We start from the raw sequence: 20507 nt of genomic DNA on the forward strand, positions 1-20507 counted from the left end.
ATGTTTCCCCGCCATCCAGTGAAGGACCCAGCAGACGTTGGGGGGTGGGGGAGGGCTTCTGGAAATGTGGGCCAGGCGAACAAACGCCAAAAACATCTCAAAGGGGGAAGGAGTCCAGGCACACTGTGAGTTTCTGAGAACAGAAACTTACCTGTCTTGTTCATCTCCCTTTGCCCAACGTGCAGACTGAAGCTTGGATACGGTAAATCCTCAGTAATTATCATTTGGATGAGGCAAAGCAGAAAGCCTGAGGGTGAGGCAGAGGTTGTTGGGGAATCCAAATCCCTGGGAAACAAAAGTTCTCAACTTCGTCAGCGCTTAATCCCCTCTCCCTGGGATGCAAGAAAGGACTCCGGTGGCCCTGTTGATACGATTTATTATTCTCCGCTCTGTACAAGCCGCGTCTACCACCCCGCCCCCACCCCCACAATCCAAAAGAGCACCCAGTCCCCCTTGTGCCCTCCCAACTCCACGCATACTCGGTTCCAGCCAGATCCCAAAGGAATGGGGAGGGGCAGTTCAGACCCACATCCTCCACCAAAGCTTATCGGGGGACAGAATGCTGCTGGGGGAGGGGGCGCTGATGAAGGTTACAAAACGGAGTTGGACGGAGGGTCAAGTTCAGTGTCTGACGGGCTGAGGGGAGGGCCAGAGACGTCCGGGACCGGAGTCTGTGCGGCATGAGCCTGCAAGGAGGCTAGTCTGTCCGAAGTTCTGAAGGATGGCTGGGCAACAGCCAGGAGGGGTTAAGAGTCTGATCAGCAACTGGAGAGAAGGAAGGGAGGGGTTGGGAGGGGACATCTGATTGGAGTGGCGGATGGGAACCCCCTCCTGGTCAGGCATCCTTTCCGGCCAAGGCGCCCGCCCCTGCCCCAGGTCCCCCGAGGCCCTCGGCCTTGTGCGCCAGGCGGTGTTTCTTGAGGCCATAGGTGTTGGCGAAGCCCTCCCCACAGGAGGAGCAGCGGAAGGGCCGTCCGCCCTGGTGCGCCGCCAGGTGCTTACGGAAGTAGCCGGGGTCCTTGAAGGCCTTGAGGCAGGCAGGGCAGCGGAGCTCGGGCCGCGGCGGCTCGTGGGCGCGCTGGTGGCGCAGCACCGAGCTCAGGTAGAAGAAGCCCTTCCCGCAGTGCTCGCAGCGGTAGGCGCGCTCCCCCAGGTGCAGCCGCTGGTGCTCCAGCAGGTTGGAGCGGTAGCGGAAGGTCTTGCCGCAGGCGCCACAGCGCTGGGGCCGGGCCACGGCGTGCAGCCGCCGGTGCTCCGCCAGGCTGGACGACTGCGCGAAGCGCTTAGCGCACACGCCGCACTTGAAGGCGCGCTCGCCGGTGTGCACCACGCGGTGCTGCCGCAGGTACCAGGAGCGCAGGAAGCCTCGGCCACACACGCCGCACCGGTAGGGCCGCTGCTCCGTGTGGCAGCGCTGGTGGCGCATCAGCAGGGCCGCCTCCCAGAAGCGCTTGCCGCACACCGGGCAGCGGAAGCCCCGCTTCTGCCGGTGGCTGCGGCGGTGCAGGAGCAGGTCGTAGGCACCGGCGAAGCTCTGGCCGCAGAGGCCACAGCCTAGGGTCCGCCGCACCAGGTGCACGTACTTGTGAGTCACCAGGCCCAGGAAGTGTTTGAAGCTCTGGCCACACGTGGCGCAGCTGAAGCGCTCAGGGCCCGCGCTGGCACCCCCGCCGCCCCCCGCCACCGCCGTCCCGCTGGCGTCGTCACCCCCGGACACCCCCGCCAGGGCAGCCACGGCCGCCCCCACCTCTCCCGCCAGCCCGTTGTCCAGCACGCTGGCCGCGTCGGCGCTGCTGGAGCCATCCGGGGGCTGGGGACCCCCGGGTGTGGGCGGGAGCAGGCGCTCGGGGGCAGCCTGGTGGACCAGCTTGTGCCACATGAGATTCTCGATGAAGCCGAAGGTCTTGCCGCAGGCATCGCAGCCATACGGCTTCTCCGCCATGTGGGCCTCCTTGTGGCTCATCACGTGGAAGAGATCCGGGAAGTGTTCGCCGCAGTCCGAGCAGGCATAGCTCAGGGCATCGGCCGCCCCGGCAGAGGCGGCCGAGGCGCCCGGCCCACAGGCCCCGGGCGCACCCTGCGTGGCCGGGAGGCCCGCAGCCCCAGCCAGGGCGCAGGGCAGTTGGAGGCGGTGCACCTGGCGGTGGCGGGTGAGGCTCTGCGGGTAGCCGAAGACCTTGCCGCACAGCTCGCACTTGTAGGGCCGCTCGCGGGTGTGCACCACGTGGTGCTTGCTCAGGTGGAAGGACTCCCGGAAGCGCTTCCCGCACACGGGACACTGGTGGGGCTTCTCGCCGGTGTGGATGCGCTCGTGGCGCTTCAGAGTCTCGCGTCGCCCGAAGCCCCGCCCGCAGATGCCGCAGCAGAAAGTCTTTCCGGGGACGCTGGCGCCCGCGCCGCCCGCCGCGCTGGTGCCAGCCCCGCCGAGCAGCAGCGGGTGCGCCCCCAAGAGCGGGACGGGCACGGCGCCGTACACCACGGCCGCCGCGGCCGCCGCGGCCTTCTCGCTGTCCGTGGCCGGAGGGTCCGGGGGCAGGAGGTAGGGGCCTGCAGGGAAGGCTGGCGGGGGCTGCGCGACCGCGGCCGCCGCGTCCTTGGGCGCGTCCGGGGCGGTGGCGGGCGGGGCGTGCGCCGCCTTGTGGCGGAGCAGGCTCTGGGGCGCAGAGTACGACTTGCCACACAGGTCGCAGGGGTACACGGGCCGGGGTCCTGCCGCGCCGGCGCCCGCGTGGGCCGCCTGGTGCTTGAGCAGGTAGGCGGCGTCGCGGAAGGCCTTCCCGCAGACGCCGCACGGCAGGCGCAAGAGGTCGGCCGAGTGCGTCTTCACGTGGCGCTTGAGGCTCTCCCTGCGGTTGAAGCTCTTGCTGCACACGGAGCAGGAGAAGGGCTTCTCACCGGTGTGGATAATCTGGTGCTGGTGGAGGTGGCTGGGCTTCTTGAAGACCTTCCAGCACAGCGGGCAGGCAAACGGGCCCTCGCCGCCCCCCGCCGCGGGAGGGGGCACGCCCACCCCAGCGGGGGCTCCGGCCGCCTCCGCCACGCTGGCGGCCACGGCGGCTCCGGCTCCGGCTCCGGCTCCGGCGGCGGCGGCTGGGGGCGGGGCGGGAGGGCCGGAGGGCACGGGGGCGGGGGCGGGGGCGGCGGCGGCGGGGGGTGCGCCGGCCGAGGGTGCCGGCAGGCCCAGCGGCGGGAGCGGCGCCCCGGGCTGCGGCGGGCCCCCGGGGGCGGGCGGCACGTCCTTGTGGCAGCGGCGGTGGCGGATGAGGCTGGACACGTGGTTGTAGGTGCGGCCGCAGACGCCGCACTCGTAGGGCCGCTCGCCCGAGTGCACCAGCATGTGCTGCACCAGGTGCGAGGACTGCTTGAAGGACTTCTGGCACACGCCGCAGGGGAAGCGCCGCTCCATCAGGTACTTGAGCCTCCGGAAGTAGCCTTTGTCGTCCTTGGCCGGGTCGCAGGCCGCCGCCCCTGCGGCGGGCCCCGGAGGGGTCTGTGAGGGGGCGGGAAGCGGCCCCGGGGTCCCGGTGGGAGAGGCCAGCCCCGGGGTCACCCCCGGCCCGGTCGCGGGCCCTCCGCGCTTCAGGTTCCCAAAAAGGTGCTGGTGTCCAGACAGGTCGACGATGCCCCACTGCGGGGCGGGGAAGGCAGCATCAAATAGGGGGGGCGGAGGGGGCCCGAAGGCGGGCGGAAGGGGCGGGTCGGGCTTCTTGGCCTGCGAGGAGGACGAGGACGACGAGGACGACGACGAGGACGACGACGAGGAGGACGAGGACGAGGACGGCGCCTCGGCCTTGGGTTTGAAGGTCGCCTGGGGCGGGTAGTCGTACTGGGGTGGAGGGGGCTGGGGCGGGGGCTGGGGCGGCGGCCCGGGGGCGCAGGGCAGGGCGGCCACCGCCTTGGCGTGCTCCCCGTACAGTTCCATGGGCTCGAAGCGCTGATGGTTGAGGAACTCCAGAAAGTCGAAGGGGTAGCTCTGGAAGTGAACCCCGTCCTCGCCCCCTATGCCGCTGCCCCCACCGCCCCCGGCGGCACCGCCCGCTGCGTTTGCCTCCATCTCGGGCGGGGTGGGCGACGGCAGACCCTGTGGAGAAGAGGACAGGGCTGAGGAAAGGGGACCGGGCGCCGGAAGTCATGGTCATCTGCCGGAGCCACAGTCTGCCTCCCAGCCTTGCTCCTCTGGGCCCCCCCGCCCCTCCAGCGCACAGGGCAGCCCCCCTCGTGGCTCTAGCACACCACAGACGCCTGCTCAGCCGTCCGCCTCCTTGCTGGGGCCCCTTTGCTCCTGCCCTCCCATCCCTTCCACGTTCCTGTTGTTTCTGGGGTCTTCCCACATCCTTTCTCCCCATGCCCCAGGCCCTCAGCTCCGCACCCCTAATCTAATTCTCCCAGCACCCCTTGCCTCTGGTGGCAGTCCCCTTACAAACTCTTGGGTATCAGCACCCTCCTAAACACACACACACACACACACACACACACACACACACACACGAGCCCCGTTCTCAATCCCCTCAGGTTTTGCCTCTAAAATGATAAGAGGGTGGACTCTAGAGCTCGAGTGCCAGATAGGAATCTGAGCCCCACCACATTCCAGCTGTGTGACCACAGGCAAGTTCCTGAACCTCTCTGTGCCCGGATTTCCACATCTACAAACAGAGGTGACAAAGCACACCCCTCCTGCTCAGGGTCGATGTGAGGCTCCAGCAAGCAAATAGCAGGCCTTTGGGTGGAGGCTTCCTGGCACTTTGCAAGCATGTGGTAAGTGGTATTATATCGATACCCTCTCAGCACTGGCAGTAGATAAGGTCAAGACAGACCAAGAGAACTGGAATGAAATCAGTGTTGGGGAGGGTCGTGTTCTTTTACCACAAGGTGTTTGCCTGGAAGAAGCAAGTTACACCGGGAGGCCTGGCACTGAGAAGGCAGCCTGACGCAGCAGGAAACAGGTGGGCACTGCACCTGGGCAGACCTGGGTTCACATTCCCTCTCCTTCCCGAACCTCACTTTCTCCATTTCTACGAGGAGGCGGTAACCCCTAGGCTGCAGGGGGAATTTAGGGAGCTCACTCTGCACGGAAGGAAACATTATGTGTATCTTCGGTGACTTCACACACCTGGGGGACACCGACAGCAGATGCCCAGGGGTGCAGGTCTCCGTCCTCGCCCCAGGTGGGGATTTCCCTGCCTCCTGTGCAATGGCAGTCAGTCTCTGGGCACCTCCTTTACAGTATTTGTCATTCCAGAAGGCAGGTGTCCATGTCTGCGCCCCGGCCCCCACCAGAACCTCAGCTCCTACAATGGACTTTTGAACCTGAGCCACCCAGGGGGCCGGGGAAACACCTCCACCAAGTCCGCGGACAATCAGTGGGAGAAGAGCCCCCAAGGTGTAGCATGCTTCTTGTCCATAATCCCTGGCCCATGGGGGCCTGGCTCTGTGCCCACAACAGGGGTCAGCGATGCCTACCAAGGCCAGGGCCCATCTGCCCCCAGCCAGCCAGCTGGCTCTCTCCCCCCCACAGGTGAAAGGTGAGTGTCTCCTCCACTCCTCCGCCAAGAGGTCGATATTTTTAGCCTCTAGCTCTGGGTGTCCTTGGACGAGACTCAACATCCCATGCCCTTCACACCCCCTCTGGTTAATTTGCTCTCCAGAAGGAGCAAAGGCATGGCTGCAGTGGTGGTGGGAGCCTGTGGGGGAAACCTAAACCCAGGAGACCGGGAGAGCGGGCTGGGTGGGCAGAAAGCACGTGGTAGAGGAGTGCAAGGGGCAGGGGAAGGAGGTGTCTTAGGGAAGAAACCACCGCCCTGGCTTGCCTCCATCAGGGTACATATTAATAACAGCTAATGTTGGGGTGCCTGGGTGGCGCAGTCGGTTAAGCGTCCGACTTCAGCCAGGTCACGATCTCGCGGTCCGTGAGTTCGAGCCCCGCGTCAGGCTCTGGGCTGATGGCTCAGAGCCTGGAGCCTGTTTCCGCTTCTGTGCCTCCCTCTCTCTCTGCCCCTCCCCCGTTCATGCTCTGTCTCTCTCTGTCCCAAAAATAAATAAAAAACGTTGAAAAAAAAAATTAAAAAAAAAAAAAATAACAGCTAATGTTGACTGGGCATTTCCTACAAGCCCAGTGTGTTCCCAGCAAATCCCCCAAAAATCTATGAGACTATGACATAGGGACTATTATCCCCTTTTGACAAAACAGAAGCACAGAGAAGTCAAGTAAATTGCCCAAGGTCACAGAGCAAGTCTGCGGCTCAGCCTCCCCACTTCCCCCACCAGGTTGTTTGTTTCCTAAGGTGGACAAAGGTGGGGTGGACTGTGGGGCCTGGAGCCTTACTGGGGGGTGTTACCTAGGTGATGGGAGTTTATGTAGGGGGCTGGGTGGGAGGGGAAGGGGGTCTCTGTCTTGAACGGATGGAGCAGTGATGTGGTGAGTCTATTCCTCAGATCTCAAGGTTCAGTCCTGTGCTTGCTTCAGGTCCCTGTTCAGATGTCCTCTCCATCCTACCCAATCCTCCCTAACCCCTCATCTTGCTGCATTTTCTCATTACTGTCACTGCCACCACTTGCTGTGTGTATTTCTTTGACTGTGTGTTTACTGTCTGGTATCCCCACCTAACAGAATAAGGATTTGGTCTGTCTTGTTTGCCGCTGTGCCCCCAGCACCGAGCACAGCACCCAGTACAGTGCGGTTGTTTGATTAAGTACTTGCTGATATATGGGACTTAAACAGCACCCTCCTAACTAAATCACCAGCAGACCCACGAGGAAACCACAAGAAACAAGGAACCCCAGATGAATAAATATGAAAACACAACGTACCAAAACTTAGGGAAGATGCAGCCAAAGTAGGGTTCAGAGGTAAACTGATAGCCTATGCTGATAAGTGTTTGTTAAATGAGCAAAGGAACAAGACTGAGCTGACCAGAACCCCCTGAGGGAGGGAGGGGGACGTTTAGCAGAGATGGAGTTGACACGGGGTGGAGGTCCCCAGAAGAAGGAATTCAAGGGCGGTGATGTTGTAAGGAGGGACCCAAAGGTGAGTGGGAAGATGTGAAGGGCTACTGCTGTGAAGAGCAGGGAGGAGCACTGGGGGGTGGAAGTGATCACGCTCCCAGTATTTCCACTGGGAAATAAGAGGCATTTCCTCTTTCAGGGGATCCCAGCCTTAAATCGGTGTCTTTCTAAGGGGAGACGCATCCTGTGGAGAGAAGCATGATGGGGGCATGTCCCAAGGGGACAATGGGGATTTCCCTGCCTCCTGTGCAATGGCAGGCAGTCTCTGGGCACCTCCTTTACAGTATTTGTCATTCCAGCAACGGCACTCGTAATCGTAACAGCTCATGTTTGTGTTTATTGTTCAACCAGCTTGAGGTGCAGCATCGTGAGGCCTCACGATGGTCCTGTACTGTTATCAGCTCCATTTTTTAAGTGGGAAAACTGAGAGGGGGGGGGGTCATTTCCCCAAGGTCACATAGCCAGTCAAGGGGAAAGTAGGTATTAGATTCCAAATCTCTCTGATACCAGGACCTGTGGGCCATTCTGCTACAACAGGTTCGACTTGGGATGAAGCTGTACTCTGTTAATAACAGTAACGTGGACACACGGTACCGTGTAATGTGAAGTGCTTTCTACCTGCCTACTGCTCTTCTAAATCCTTCAACGAATCTTCCTACTGAGTCAAGAAGATGGTGACCACTCTCAACTCTGTTTCACAGAGGAAGAGACTGAGGGCCAGAGACATAAATTCATCTCCTAACGTCATAACCAGTAACAGGCCGTGGCAGAGCCAGGAATAGGAGGCAAGCAGCAGGGCCCCAGAGTGCGTGCTGTTACCCACTACAGCATGCTGTCTTTCAACATTCTCTCTCCAAAATAAAGGAAGGCCCCCCACTCTGCCTTATACTAGAAATACACTTCGCCGCACCCACTTCCTTGATACCCGAGCCCAGAACCAGCCACCAGGATTTTCTGAACACTAATAAGCACCGTACTACGTATCTTATGTGGTTTGTCTCCAACTTCATAACAGACTCATCAGATAAACATTACTATTATTCTCATTTAACAGACGGGAGGACTAAGGCCAAACCACGTCCCTCCTCTGTTCAAACCCTGCAATGACACCCATCCCACTTAAAGTCAAAGTCTCTATGATGACCTACATACCCTCCATGGCCACCTGACTGCTCCTCCAACGTGCCAGCATTCCTACCCCAGGGCCCTTGCACTGGCTGTTGCTTCTGTCTGGAATCCTCTGACTGCTACCTCTATACCTCTCTCTCCCTCACCTCTTTCACACCTCTGCCCAAAGGCTGTCTCCTCAGTGAGGCTCTCCATGGCCCCTGTAACCTGTCATCCACACCAACATTCCGGCTCTTCCCAGCCTGCTTTGTTTCTGTCCTTACCTGTCAGCATCACCCGATAAACCACATATTCTGCTTGTCTTGTTGTTGCTGGCCTCCCCCTCTAGAAGGTGGGCTCCATACAGGCAACGATTTTTTACCTGTTTTGTTCACTGTTCTATCCCAGGACCTAGAACAGTGCCTGTCTCCAAAAATATTTATGAAATAAGTGAATGAATGAGGCTAGGAAAAGAGGGAGTGGTTTGCTCAGAGGTATGAACACAGTGGAATCCCGGACTCACCCTCTTAACCACTTCACTCTTGGGGGGAGCTGGTAAGAGCAGCCCCCGGTTGGCCACAGTTGTCCAGGAGGGTCGGGATTTACACAGAGGTGTGTGTGTGGCTTTGGGGAGCGACAAGATGACAATGGGAATCTTTTGAAGAAGGCCTTTTTGCCACCCTCTTCTGTGACTATACCCTGATCCTGCTGTATTTTATCCACACACATACATTTTGTTTTTTAATTGTCCCATCAGCTAGCATATGCACTCCATGAGGGCAAGGGTTTTTGTCTGTTTGGTTCTCTGCTGCATCCCCCACGTGTAACAGGTCCTCATCAAACACTTGTTGAACAAATGAACGAATGAACACATGAAGAACAGTGTGGGCTTGGTAGAGCTGACAAGGGCGAGAAAATTGATCACAGTGCCCTTATCCCCAGTGCCCTAAGACATCAAACCCTCTCCCTCTTGTTCTCTTCCTCTGCTCCAACCTCACTGGCTTCCCTGATGCTCCTCCACTCACCATGATCACGGCCACCTCAGGACCTTTGCACTTGCTATTCTCGCTGCCTGAAACCGTCCACCCAGATCTCTACATGGCTAAGTCACCTCTGCTAATTCAGTTTTCACCTCTGAGGTAAACCATCGGGCTCTGGGAGAACCCAGAAAACAGGATTTATCTTATTCGTTCACTTGTGTTTGAACTCTCTCAAGTAGACCGTAAAACCCACAAAATCAAAGACCATGTGTATCTCTCTCCTTCACCACTGTATGCCCTGTACCTAGAACAGTGAATGAATGAATGAATGAATGAACACATGCCTGGGGAAAAAAAGAGGTCAGGCCATAGTAAAGATGGGGGTCTGCTCTAGGGCGTCCAGGAGGATGAAATGAAGCTGGGTGCGAAGTGGGAGAGGTTAACGCCACAGAAAGAGGTGGTCTGAGAGGGAGAGGCTCACTGTGGGGCACTGCTCTGTGGGAGGACTGGGGACAGGAGCTGACCTGGCTTGGGGAGAGGAGGGAGGTACAGCAGAAGTGTTTCATTGGAGCCTGGAGCTAAACAGGCAGCTGTTTCCACCTGAATGGGGAGAGGATGTGGGTGTGAGAGCAGAACTCTAGAGGGAGCTAGCTGTTCTATGGGGGGGGGGGGGAGAGGGAGGGAGGGGGAGGGTTGAAAGGGGTATTCTCAACCACTACGGTACCGGGTGGGGGGGGGGGGTGGCAGAAGAAAAAAAAAAAGGTATTTTCTGCTGCAGACCAGAATGGAAAGTATTTTTACATCGGGAGGAGGCGGGGGGGGGGGGGTGGGGGGGGAGTGGAAATGTGGGAGATTTGGGGGCTGTTGTGTGTGGACAGAGATAAGAGGGGCAGTTCTGCAGCGAAGCACTAATGCAACACTCTTTGGAGGCAGCCTATAGGGAATACTAACGGAGGGTTCACGGGCAGCTGCCCTCCATGAAGGAAGGCAGTGCTGGTGGCATTTGGGGGGCTGTCCTGGAGGCAGCAATGACGAGGGTTACGCAGAAGCGATCCTATGAGAAAGCATTCATGGGGGCCCTGGCAGCAGTTTAAGGGATCGCCACAAATAAGGACGCTTTGGCAGCCGCCCTGCATGGGGGCGTTAATGGGGCAGATGTCTGGAAGGGTCTTATGGGGGAGCAGTGACTGGGGGGACCCCTGGCGAGGGCCCGGCTGGAGAGGCACTGACGGGGACGTTCTGGGGACCAGAGCGGGCCAGGGCGGGACCCCCCGCCCCCGTTGCCCCCGGGTCCCCGGGCCACGCGCCCCGTCACTCACCGGCGCAGGGGTCTCCGCCGGGAGGAGGCCGAGGAGGCGGAGGAGGCGCCGCCGCTCCGGGGAGACCCGAGGGCCCGACCGGAAGTGCCGCCCCCTCCCCCTCCCCGGCAGCCCCGCGCCGCCCGCCTGCCCGCCCGCCCGGAAGCGGAAGTCGCGCCCGTCTCCGAGGCGCCGGCGTGGAGGAGCGGAAAGAGGAGGCGGAGGCGGCGACCGGGAAAGAGAAATGCGCCTGCGCACTGGCTCGGGGACGCGGACGGGGAGAGCCTAGGCCGCTTCCGGTAGGCGAGCTAAGCAACGTGCGCCTGCGCCCTGAGCCCCCGCCTCCTAGGGCACAGCCCACACGCTCCAGACATCCGGTTAAGCCACGCCCCTCGCGTAAATCTGGCGTGTAAGCCCCTCCCCCATTCTGAACCACGCCCATTTTATAGCTTAATTATTTAAGCCCCGCCCACTGCCTTAAAATCCATCCTCCTCGCCCCAGCACCCACGATTTTTCTCCTGTTCTTACCCACCTCCAAGTCCCCAAGAACTCCACCTATCTCCCCTCAGCCCCGCCCACAGCCCCAACACTCTTCTAAGCAGTGCCCCCCAGAGGTTTTTAGGCTGCACCAAGCCCCCTGTGTTAGCCCAGCCCCTTCCTACTAAGCGCCCTTCGTCTCAAGCATTTCCCTTCCTTAGTCCTTATTTAGGTACCCCCTTCTGTCACCTGTGCCTGAATAACAGTCATGCCCTCCTCACAGCACCTTCTCTTCACAGTTACATCCCGTCTGTCCCAACACCTTGCTCTCCTGCAGTTCCCCCTTGAAACGTCTCCTCTCAGATGAACCCTATTCATATGGCCTCTAAATCGTTTCCACCTTCTGCCTGCCAACCCTTAAACCAAGTCAAGCCCTACCCTTGTTCTCAACACCTGCCCCCTAAACCCCGCCCACAATGCTCATCAGCCTCACCCCTTAGCCCCAACCCCGCCCCCTGTTTCCCTAGCCCCGCCCCCTCCTGGCCACACCTCTTATCTACGTAAGCCTTACCAAAGTTGTCAATTCTACTCACAACCCTCAACTCGGTTTTTCCTTAGTGTCAGGACGAAGTGATGGGGCAAAGTAGTGGGGGCAGAATTTCCAAGAATATGGCTGGGATGGGGGATGGGGACCTAGATCACATTTGCACAGAGGTTCAATGTTTTACTTAGAGTGGATATTTACAGGGAGCACTTTGGGGTCTGCTGGAACTGGGAGAGGGGGCAAAGCCTTCCTCCAAGCCAGCCCATAGTGGCAAGCTAACAAGGCACATGACATGGGGTTCTCCCAAATTCGATGCACTCCTATCAGGGTGGCATAGCGACCAGAGGACATTTGAAGGGAGGGCCAGCCCTGGTACCATCACTGAATACACACAGGAAGCCAGTAGGCAGATATTTATTTCCAAGGCCCCTGCCTCCAGGGGCCTGTCAGTCCGGGGGAGGGTGGCAGAAGGCAGCAGGACCCAGGAGTTTAGGTCCTCACCCTCAACCCCCTCCCACAACGGGAAGACCACCAGGTATGAGGGCGTCCCAGCTTTCCTGCCCAGGCTCAGCACCAGCTGAATTCCCAGCTCTAAACCTGGCCTGAGGACAGGTGGCCCAGGGTGTGGGTCAAGCCAGCTCTTTGCCCTCCGGCTCCTCCACCCCCTCTTCAGCCCCTGCCGTAGCCGGAATGCCCTCGTCGTCCCACGGTGGTTCAGGCCCTGGGTCCGGGGAACACAGGGGTGCCCCCATGGCCTCGGGGTGCTTGCGTTTGGCATGGCGCCGGAGCGTGTTGGCCTCCGTGAAGCGCAGCCGGCAGACAGGGCACTGGTAGGGGCGCTCCCCGGAGTGGACACGGTGGTGGTGGGCCAGCTCACCCGCCTCGCGGAAGCGACGAGGGCAGAGTGGGCAGCGGAAGGGCCGCAGGCCGGCATGGATGTTGCAGTGCCGCCGTAGGTGGCTGGACCGCTTGAAGGTCTTGCCGCAATCCTTGCACTCGTGCGGCTTCAGCTCTGAGTGCGAGATGCTGTGGCGTTCCAGGTCGGAGAGGTAGGGGAAGGCCCGCAGGCACACCGGGCAGAAGTGCGGGGCCTTCTTGGGGCCGGAGCCCTCAGGCAAACCAGCCGCTGACCCCTCAGAGACTGTATAGGGCACACCCTGATCATCGATCAACAGGAGGTCGCTGCCACCGCCGCTGCCCACAGGGGCTGTCACCCCCTGTGCCAGCGGGGGCTCCTGCCCTGACTTGGGGGGGCGGCCCCGCTTGCGAGGGAGGGCGGCCTTGAGCGTCCGATTCGAGGAGGTGGCCCCCCCAGGGCGCCGGCCTCGGCGGCCCCGGGGAACAGGAGGAGGTAAGGCCAGAGGTTTCTCTTCCTCCCCGGGCAAAGGCGAAGGCAACGGGTCTGGGCTGGGGGTGTCCATTGAGCAGTGGGGGGCTTGGGTCTGGGCACTGGAGCCGGGCTAAGAGAAGAGAGGGGGCAGCCGTCAGTGCAGGGAGGGTCTGAGTCATCCCTTGTCCCCCAACACCTCGCCCATCCCTTGGTCTGAGTCTCTCAACCTGGGCATGGCCAACATTCACCTGGACAGTTATAGCTACACTGGTGGGTAAAATAGCAAGATAATTCCAACCATTTGGTAAAAAGACACTACCTTTAGCCACACAGGTGTCTCCTAAGCCTCCCTCACCCCCTTCCTAGAAGCTCAGAGTCATCTTGAATCAAAATAAAGGAAAATCTTCATAGGAGGATAGGATAGAGTCCAACTAAGGGTATGGGCCAGTATTGCGATCCTCAAAACAAAGAACCCATCAAACCTGAGCCATGGAGGCCCAGATGTTTTGTCCCGCTTCTGTTTGGCAAAGTGGGAGGAGTGTGGGAGTTCAGGACTGGGAGAAGCCAGGGACTGGTCGTCCCAGGTGGTTTGGCCCCAAGTCGTGGGTGAAGAAATATATGGGAACTGTTAAGGCTCCCAACTCACAGGGTCTGGGTTCAACTCCTGAGTCTATCACTCACTCTCTGTGTGGTCTGGGGCAATTATTTCTCTGAGCCTCCGTTAAGCCTTTTGCAAAATAGGACGAATAGGTCATCTTACTCGCACAGACATGGCATGGGGATAATACACATAAAGTGTTCAGTGCACAGAAGTGCCTAGAAGATATCAGCTAGGCACTCACTGACAGCTAACCCCAACGCCAACTTTCTGAATAATGGTACATCACCCCCATTTTGCAGCTGGGGAAACAGAGGCACAGGAAAGCCAAGTCAGTTGCCCAAGCCCTCTCTGCAAACAAGAGCGAGATCAGGACTCGAACTAGATCTCCAGGACCCCAAAGGCGCAGGGAGTGAGAAGAAATGCACCCAAGGAGACAAGGGGACACCATAGGGTTCCTTACACCTGGGTTAGATCCAGCTCTGCCATTAATTAACAAATGACTTTGCTTCTCTGGGTCAGTTTCCACCTCTGTAAAATGGCTATAGCAAGTTGTCAGTCGGTAATAGTAAGCACTCAGTAAACTACCATCACCACCATGACCTCCATCGACAGAGTATGGGACCATGAGACTAGGGTGTAATTAAGGCGAGAGTGAGGAAGGAAGAGGTGCAGTTAACAGCTGGGGCTGCAGGTGCCACTGGAACAGGCACATACATTGAAGGCCAGAGAGGGGCCACCGCTTTTCCACGATCACATGGTTCGCTCCGGTAGGAAGGCCTGGACTACAACCGGGGTCTCCGGAACAGGGGCCTCGCCCCTTGCCCCTCTGCCACCCCCGTGCAGGCACGCGCCCGGCGGCCCGAGCGCGCGGGGCGGGCCCTGCGGGGGCGGCGGCCAATGAGCGGCGCGCGGGCCGCGGACGGCGAGGGCCTCCAGGAAGGGGGTCTGCGCGCGCGCGCCCGGGCCGACTCCGCGGGGCGCGAGGTCGGCGCGCGCGCAGCGGCGGGCGCGGGCGCAGAAGCAGGTGTGGGGGCGCGCTCCAGGAGCGCGCGGCCCCGGGCCTCCCCTCCCTCCGCTCCCCTCTCCCCGCCCGGACCCCCGCCTCTCGGGTACCTCATTTGCATGTCGCCTGGGCTCGCGAGTGTGCGCGCGCGGGGGCGACGGGGCCGGCGCGTGGGAAGGGGCGGGGGCCAGGGGGCCCTGCCCCTCGGCGGCGCGCTTGGGGACGGCCCCGCCCTCTCCCTCCCCCACTCCCTCTCAGTCGGGCCCGCGCCCGCGGGGAACAAAGAGGACGCGCCGGGTCCTAAGGACCGGTCACGTCCTTGCAGCCAAAACGCGCCTGCGCGCCCGTCGCCTTCGCTGGTCCCGAGCGGGAAATAACCCCACCAACACATTCTGGACCACATAGAAATGTCTTTCCTCCCACAAAGTACCCAGCCGGGTGACCCAATCAAAGGCAGGTACCGCAAGGATGAGGAGCGGGAAAATGGCTGCTTGTTCCCGTAATTAACATGGCGCCTGATAGGCTTCAAAACCCCCTGGAGGGCTGACAACAACGTGGGACCTGCTCTTTCCTCCTAACTCTACCAAAGTCGCCGAACTTTGATTTTTCTTTTCTCCGGACTCAAAGCTACATCCTACACAGGAGGAGTCTAAGGCTGTGAAAAGGGAATCACATCTGCCCTCATCAACGTGAACTCCCGCCAGCACAGACACCGAGGGCAGGAGGCCGCGGCGGGAACCTCAGTTCATACAGACTGTTGCCCTCAGTCTGTATGGCGCCGGGAGTCTCACCCCCCTTAGCTCCGCCCCACTCTGCCCTCACCAAAGATGGCGCCACCCTGGCTTCCCCAACTTCCAGTGCTGGGGAAGGGACGGGAAACAGGGATAAGGGCGGGCGGTGGGGAGGGGGAAGCCAAGGGGGCGGGAGAAAGGAGTGTGGGGGAGCAGGGAGCCGAGGCGGAAGTCGAGGGGCCCCCGGGTGGAAGTGACGCTGCCCCCGCTGCCCAAAATGTCGGCGCCCAGAGGGAGGTGTAAGTAATTAAAGAGAAAAGCCGACTGACTTTCCCGGCCTCCTGGGGCCGCCCCAGGGCTCCAAAACCCCCGCTCCGTGCGAGCGAGGTGGACTCGCCCGGCTGCGGGTCGCGCCTGACCTGCTCCCACCCCGGGCGCCCTGGGCCGCACCTCTTAGGGACAGGGGGGAGGGGCACAAAAGGCCGGTACTCAGGGCCTCGGTCCCAGAGTCGACAGGGGAGGGGGGGGGCCAGTCCTGCAGGCGACTGGGTGGGAAGGAGGCGGGGCTTAGTGGCGACAGGGGCGGAGCAGCTGCGGGGAGGAGCTTCCAGAGGGGCGTGGCTTAGAATGGAAATAGGCTGGGCTTAGTGGAAGAAGCGGGACTATGGGTAGAAAATGGGTGGGGCTCAGCAATGGGTGGGGCTTGATAAGGGGCGTGGCCAAAGAGTGCTAGGAGGGTCCCAGGTCGAAGGGTGGAAGGGACTTACCTGGGCTGAGTTGGGGCGGGGGGGAGAGCGGGAATGGGACTCAGGGCACAGGTGGGCGGAGCTTAGAGTAGAAGGGGAGTAGTTTGTGCAGGAGTGGGCGGAGTGAGGTGATGGGATTTAGGCGTGTAATTAGTCTTAGTGGAAATAACAAGTCTTCATAATGTAAGTGCAATGATTTTGAGGGCTGGGAAGGGGCTCCCCCCGGAAGGCTGAGTGGAGGGGTCTTGGAAAGGACGGGCCCCCCTACAGGCTAGGTGGAGACGACAACCTGTGTGGCGTTCTGGAGGCGCACCTTAGCGGAGAAGAGATGGTAGGATTTAGAGAGCAATCTCAGAGGAACTTGGCAGGCAGTAGTAATCAGAACAGCTTGCCTGTTGAGCCTTTGCTGGGTCCCTGCCTGAGTCAGGGCGCGGCACGCACTGCCACAGTTTTGCTTACGCCTCACCTCCACTGCATGAGGTAGGTACCCCTGTTACTCCCACTGTGCAGATGGACAGACTTTCTGCAGATGGACAGTTGGTTTCTTCAGAGGTTCCAGGACCATTCCTGGTCGCCCTGGAAGGTTGAACCAAGTGCACTTGGCCCCAAATCTTTGTCCCAGTCATTTGCTAGGAATGTGAATCTTTTCCCCGAAGATGACTTTCACTCTCGAAGAAGACTGGGAGGGACTTTCAGAGAGGAAGGGACTTGTCAGAGAATTCAAGAGGCAACTCGAGCTTGAGGAGGAGTGGGTGGGACCTGATTCAGAGTGGCTGGGGCCTAACAGAGTGGGCGGGGCTTAGGGAGAAGTTGGGGGGGGGGGGGTCCAAGTAGAGAAGAGGCTTAAAAACACTCAGGAGTGTATTAGCCACTTGGCACTAATTAGGAAGATTGGCAGATGAGTGAGAGGAGGGTTTGTAGGAGAAGGGGAGGCTTAACGATGGGTGGTCGTGGCTTGGAGGTTGAGTGTAGCTTGGAGGGAAGTGGGAAGGGTTCCCAGGGGACAGATAGCGGGTCCTGAGTCCAAGGAGACTGATAGGAGAGGGCTGATGGGGAGCTGACTGCTTCACCTGCCCTCCATGTCTCCCCTTGCTCCAGAGAGAGCCTCCACTCGCCACTGCCCTCCCACCACGCCACCATGGATGATGCCCCGCTGCCAGTGCCCCCGGTCCCCGCCCCAGCCCCGGCCCCAGCACCTCCCGCTGCTGCTGCTCCCCGGGTCCCATTTCACTGCAGTGAGTGTGGCAAGAGCTTCCGCTACCGCTCGGACCTTCGGCGCCACTTCGCCCGGCACACTGCACTCAAACCCCACGCGTGTCCGCGCTGTGGCAAGGGCTTCAAACACAGCTTCAACCTGGCCAACCACCTGCGTTCGCACACCGGCGAGCGGCCCTACCGCTGCTCTGCCTGCCCTAAAGGGTTCCGAGACTCCACCGGCCTGCTGCACCACCAGGTGAGTCCCGCAGGCTGGGCTCAGGCTGGCCTCCCTGGGCTGGACACACCCTTGGAGCCACAGGGCCCCACTTTGGGCAGCAGACAGCGCTGTGCTTTCTCACTTAGCTTTACAGTTCAACAGGCAGGCACTACCAACCAAGAGGACTGGACGCTCAAAATCTGTCTCTAGTACTCCCAGACTTTTAAATAAACCACAAGGGCCACTATCAGTAAGGCACAGTCTTGTGTAACACACTGGCCACATTTCACGTGCTCAAAAGCCAGGTGTCGCTGGTGGCTGCCATATTGGTCAGTGAAGATACACAACACCTCCATCAGTGCAGAAAGTTCTGTTGGACAGTTCTTGCTCTAGAAGGTTGGACATTTACCTTGAAAAACCACCTCCCATCCCAGGGGATTATGAAAGATCCTCCCCACCTCTTCCTGATATCCACCACCTTAGAGGACATCCATAGGAGGTCGGAACATTTATCAATAATAATTACAATTTCTAGGAATTGAGTAGCTATTTAGCGATGATTTTATCCTATACTCACAACGACCCTGTGAGATGGCACATCTTGTGCCCGTGTCACAGAGGAGAAAAGCAGAGCCTCAGAGATGATGTTACTTGTCTAGTTTTCACTGCAAGTAGAAGGCAGAGGGGGGACTTGAACCCAGGTTTGTTAGTGCTCAGAGCCCTAGTACCTAGCCGTTCTCCCAGGGAGTCCCAGTTTCCTAGGTGGGCTTGGTGAAAATGAGTAAGAGTTAGTCCGAACGAATGGGAGGAAGAGTTCTCCAGCCTAAAGGAACAGCACGTGCAAAGGTCCTGTGAGGGAAGGGGCAGAAAGAATCGCAACATGACCCAAAGCAGAGAAGATGAGGGAGGAGGTCGAAGCTAGGCAAGGCCACTCCGGAGGGCAGGAATCCGCCCTGCAGGCTGGACCCTCGGCTCTGATGCCGCGCTCTCCCTCTCTCCCTCCCAGGTCGTCCACACTGGTGAGAAACCCTACTGCTGCCTGGTCTGCGAGCTGCGCTTCTCCTCTCGCTCCAGCTTGGGCCGCCATCTCAAGCGCCAGCACCGCGGGGTGCTCCCGTCCCCGCTGCAGCCTGGCCCAGGCCTGCCCGCCCTGAGCGCGCCCTGCTCCGTCTGCTGCAACGTGGGCCCCTGCTCGGTGTGCGGGGGTGCGGGAGCTGCTGGCGGAGAGGGCCCAGAGGCGGCGGGCGCGGGCCCGGGCAGCTGGGGGCTGGCGGAGGCCGCAGCCGCGGCCGCCGCCTCACTGCCCCCGTTCGCCTGCGGAGCCTGTGCGCGGCGCTTCGACCAGGGCCGCGAGCTGGCGGCCCACTGGGCGGCGCACACTGATGTGAAGCCCTTCAAGTGCCCGCGCTGCGAGCGCGACTTCAACGCCCCCGCGCTGCTAGAGCGGCACAAGCTGACGCACGACCTGCAGAGCCCCGGCGCGCCCCCTGCGCAGGCCTGGGCCGCGGGGGCGGCCGATGGCGGCGGAGGCGGCGGTCCTGCGGAGGCAGGCAGCGCCCAGCCGGCCTGGGACGGCGGGCTGCTCCTGGGTCACGCCGGGGGCGGCGTGCCTGAGCTCCGGGGGCTGCTCCCCGAGGGCGGCGGGGAGGCCCCAGCGCCCGCGGCCATGGCCGAGGCGCCGGAAGACACCCTGTACCAGTGCGACTGCGGGACCTTCTTCGCGTCAGCTGCCGCGCTGGCCAGCCACCTGGAGGCCCACTCGGGGCCCGCCACCTACGGCTGCGGCCACTGCGGGGCCCTGTACGCGGCCCTGGCGGCCCTAGAAGAGCACCGGCGGGCCAGCCACGGCGAGGGTGGAGGGGCGGAGGCGACGCCCGCGGCCCCGGAGGGGGAGCCGGCGGCCGGGGAGGCCGCGTCCGGCTCGGGCCGGGGCAAGAAGATCTTCGGCTGCTCCGAGTGCGAGAAGCTGTTCCGCTCGCCGCGCGACCTGGAGCGGCACGTGCTGGTGCACACGGGCGAGAAGCCGTTCCCGTGCCTCGAGTGCGGCAAGTTCTTCCGCCACGAGTGCTACCTCAAGCGCCACCGGCTGTTGCACGGCACCGAGCGGCCCTTTCCCTGCCACATTTGCGGCAAGGGCTTCATCACGCTCAGCAACCTCTCTCGGCACCTGAAGCTGCACCGGGGCATGGACTGACGGCCAGGCCACGCCTCCGCCCAACCGCCCCTCCCCGGGGCGGGGCTGGACTTGGGCCCGGCCCGGTCTGGATCCAGATCCACGGGCCCTGGAGCAAGGGGACCCTGGCTGGAGAGACAGGGCCACCAGATGCCCACACAGGGCCCTGAGCTGGAGGGCAGCAAATAAACGGAGAGATTCCTCAGCTCCGGGGTCCAGGACCCCTGAGTGTGAGACCCCTGGAATATACGCTGGGCACCCCCAAGTCAATAGGCAGCCTCCAAGCTGTGGGGACCTAGCAGTGAGAAATGGGTCTCCCAAGTACTTCTCATCTTGAGGGCCCTAATAATGACAGATGGGCACCTTTCCCCTCCCCCAAGGGAAGGCTGCCCCTCTCCCTGAGAGCCATCATTCCCAACGACCTTGATCTGGAGAATGTGGGGAGATCATGACCCCGAATTTCCCTAGATCCCCTCCAAATGCTACCCACCAGTCACTGGTGTCCCCCCCCCCCCCCAAAAAAAAAATGGATATAGCCGGAATCTGCCTTCCCCCGCTCCCACCCCATTTCATTCCTTATGCTGAAAGAGGACCAGGGTAGATGTCCCCTGCCCTCAGCCCCCACTCCCCAATTAGGTCTCCCTCCCCTACTGCAGAATGGATCAACCCTAATGATCTTCCCCACCCCCAACCACTAGAATAGGCTGGTTTGAAATCCCTCCTGCCCAGTAGAATGAACTGATTCAGATACACACCCCTATCCACTGGAATGGGCTGGTCCAGACTGTGGCCTGCCCCCCCCCCCTCCTTAGGTGAATACGGCAGACACTCCTCCCTCGAGTGTGGGCCAGTCCACTTCATTCCCCATCCTGTGAACTCATCTGAATGGGAGGTGGTGGACATTTGGGGTTTTCCTCCCACTCTGCTGTAGCACCTGTCAGTCTTTCCATCTCTGTTGGTTTGTCTGTCTCTGTGTTCCCCTCAACCCCAAGGAGGAAGGGGGTTTGGCTAGGGGGTTCCCCCCTGTGAGCCTCGACCTTGCCCCCTCATCCCACTCCCTAATGTGTCCAGGACCCCAATAAACCTTGTCCTGTCAGTCA

The 20507-nt window shown here is 60.7% G+C and overlaps 3 protein-coding genes across 7 annotated transcripts; 1 reads left to right on the forward strand and 2 right to left on the reverse strand.

The window, feature by feature from the left end:
• On the reverse strand, positions 1 to 10731 carry ZNF865 (zinc finger protein 865). Of its 3 annotated transcripts, XM_058706510.1 has the most exons (3): positions 10409 to 10731; positions 9614 to 9689; positions 1 to 4081 (listed from the first exon to the last, which is right to left on the reverse strand). In XM_058706510.1, the coding sequence occupies exons 2-3, from the start codon at positions 9653 to 9655 to the stop codon at positions 836 to 838; spliced, it is 3288 nt and encodes a 1095-aa protein (XP_058562493.1). In that variant the 5' UTR covers positions 9656 to 9689; positions 10409 to 10731; the 3' UTR covers positions 1 to 835. The 3 variants fall into 3 exon arrangements, with proteins under 3 accessions (XP_058562493.1, XP_058562494.1, XP_058562495.1); XM_058706511.1 differs by lacking the exon at positions 10409 to 10731 and having other exon boundaries at positions 9614 to 9749; XM_058706512.1 differs by lacking the exon at positions 9614 to 9689 and having other exon boundaries at positions 5 to 4081; positions 10409 to 10730.
• Positions 10732 to 11807: 1076 nt separating this feature from the next.
• ZNF524 (zinc finger protein 524) lies at positions 11808 to 15021 on the reverse strand. Its single transcript, XM_058707326.1, has 2 exons — positions 14454 to 15021; positions 11808 to 12869 (listed from the first exon to the last, which is right to left on the reverse strand). The coding sequence occupies exon 2, from the start codon at positions 12828 to 12830 to the stop codon at positions 12039 to 12041; it is 792 nt and encodes a 263-aa protein (XP_058563309.1). The 5' UTR covers positions 12831 to 12869; positions 14454 to 15021; the 3' UTR covers positions 11808 to 12038.
• A 159-nt stretch (positions 15022 to 15180) lies between these two features.
• On the forward strand, positions 15181 to 20507 carry FIZ1 (FLT3 interacting zinc finger 1). 3 transcript variants are annotated; one of them, XM_058707098.1, is made up of 3 exons: positions 15181 to 15373; positions 16919 to 17273; positions 18241 to 20507. In XM_058707098.1, the coding sequence occupies exons 2-3, from the start codon at positions 16959 to 16961 to the stop codon at positions 19426 to 19428; spliced, it is 1503 nt and encodes a 500-aa protein (XP_058563081.1). In that variant the 5' UTR covers positions 15181 to 15373; positions 16919 to 16958; the 3' UTR covers positions 19429 to 20507. The 3 variants fall into 3 exon arrangements, with proteins under 3 accessions (XP_058563081.1, XP_058563080.1, XP_058563082.1); XM_058707097.1 differs by lacking the exon at positions 15181 to 15373 and adding an exon at positions 15858 to 16300; XM_058707099.1 differs by lacking the exon at positions 15181 to 15373 and adding an exon at positions 15859 to 16151.

This window comes from Neofelis nebulosa, chromosome 17 (genome assembly GCF_028018385.1).
Source record: "Neofelis nebulosa isolate mNeoNeb1 chromosome 17, mNeoNeb1.pri, whole genome shotgun sequence".
Lineage (NCBI taxonomy): Eukaryota > Metazoa > Chordata > Mammalia > Carnivora > Felidae > Neofelis > Neofelis nebulosa.

Coding starts and splice junctions, on each gene's coding strand:
- ZNF524 (XM_058707326.1), bottom strand. CDS start 12,830: ATGGACACCCCCAGCCCAGACCCGTTGCCTTCGCCTTTGCCCGGGGAG.
- ZNF865 (XM_058706510.1), bottom strand. CDS start 9,655: ATGAAACACTTCTGCTGTACCTCCCTCCTCTCCCCAAGCCAG. Junction 4,082..9,613: donor CCCTCCTCTCCCCAAGCCAG/GTCAGCTCCTGT, acceptor TCTTCTCCACAG/GGTCTGCCGTCGCCCACCCC.
- FIZ1 (XM_058707097.1), top strand. CDS start 16,149: ATGGTAGGATTTAGAGAGCAATCTCAGAGGAACTTGGCAGGCAGTAGT. Junction 16,301..16,918: donor CCTCACCTCCACTGCATGAG/GTAGGTACCCCT, acceptor CCCTTGCTCCAG/AGAGAGCCTCCACTCGCCAC. Junction 17,274..18,240: donor CCGGCCTGCTGCACCACCAG/GTGAGTCCCGCA, acceptor TCTCCCTCCCAG/GTCGTCCACACTGGTGAGAA.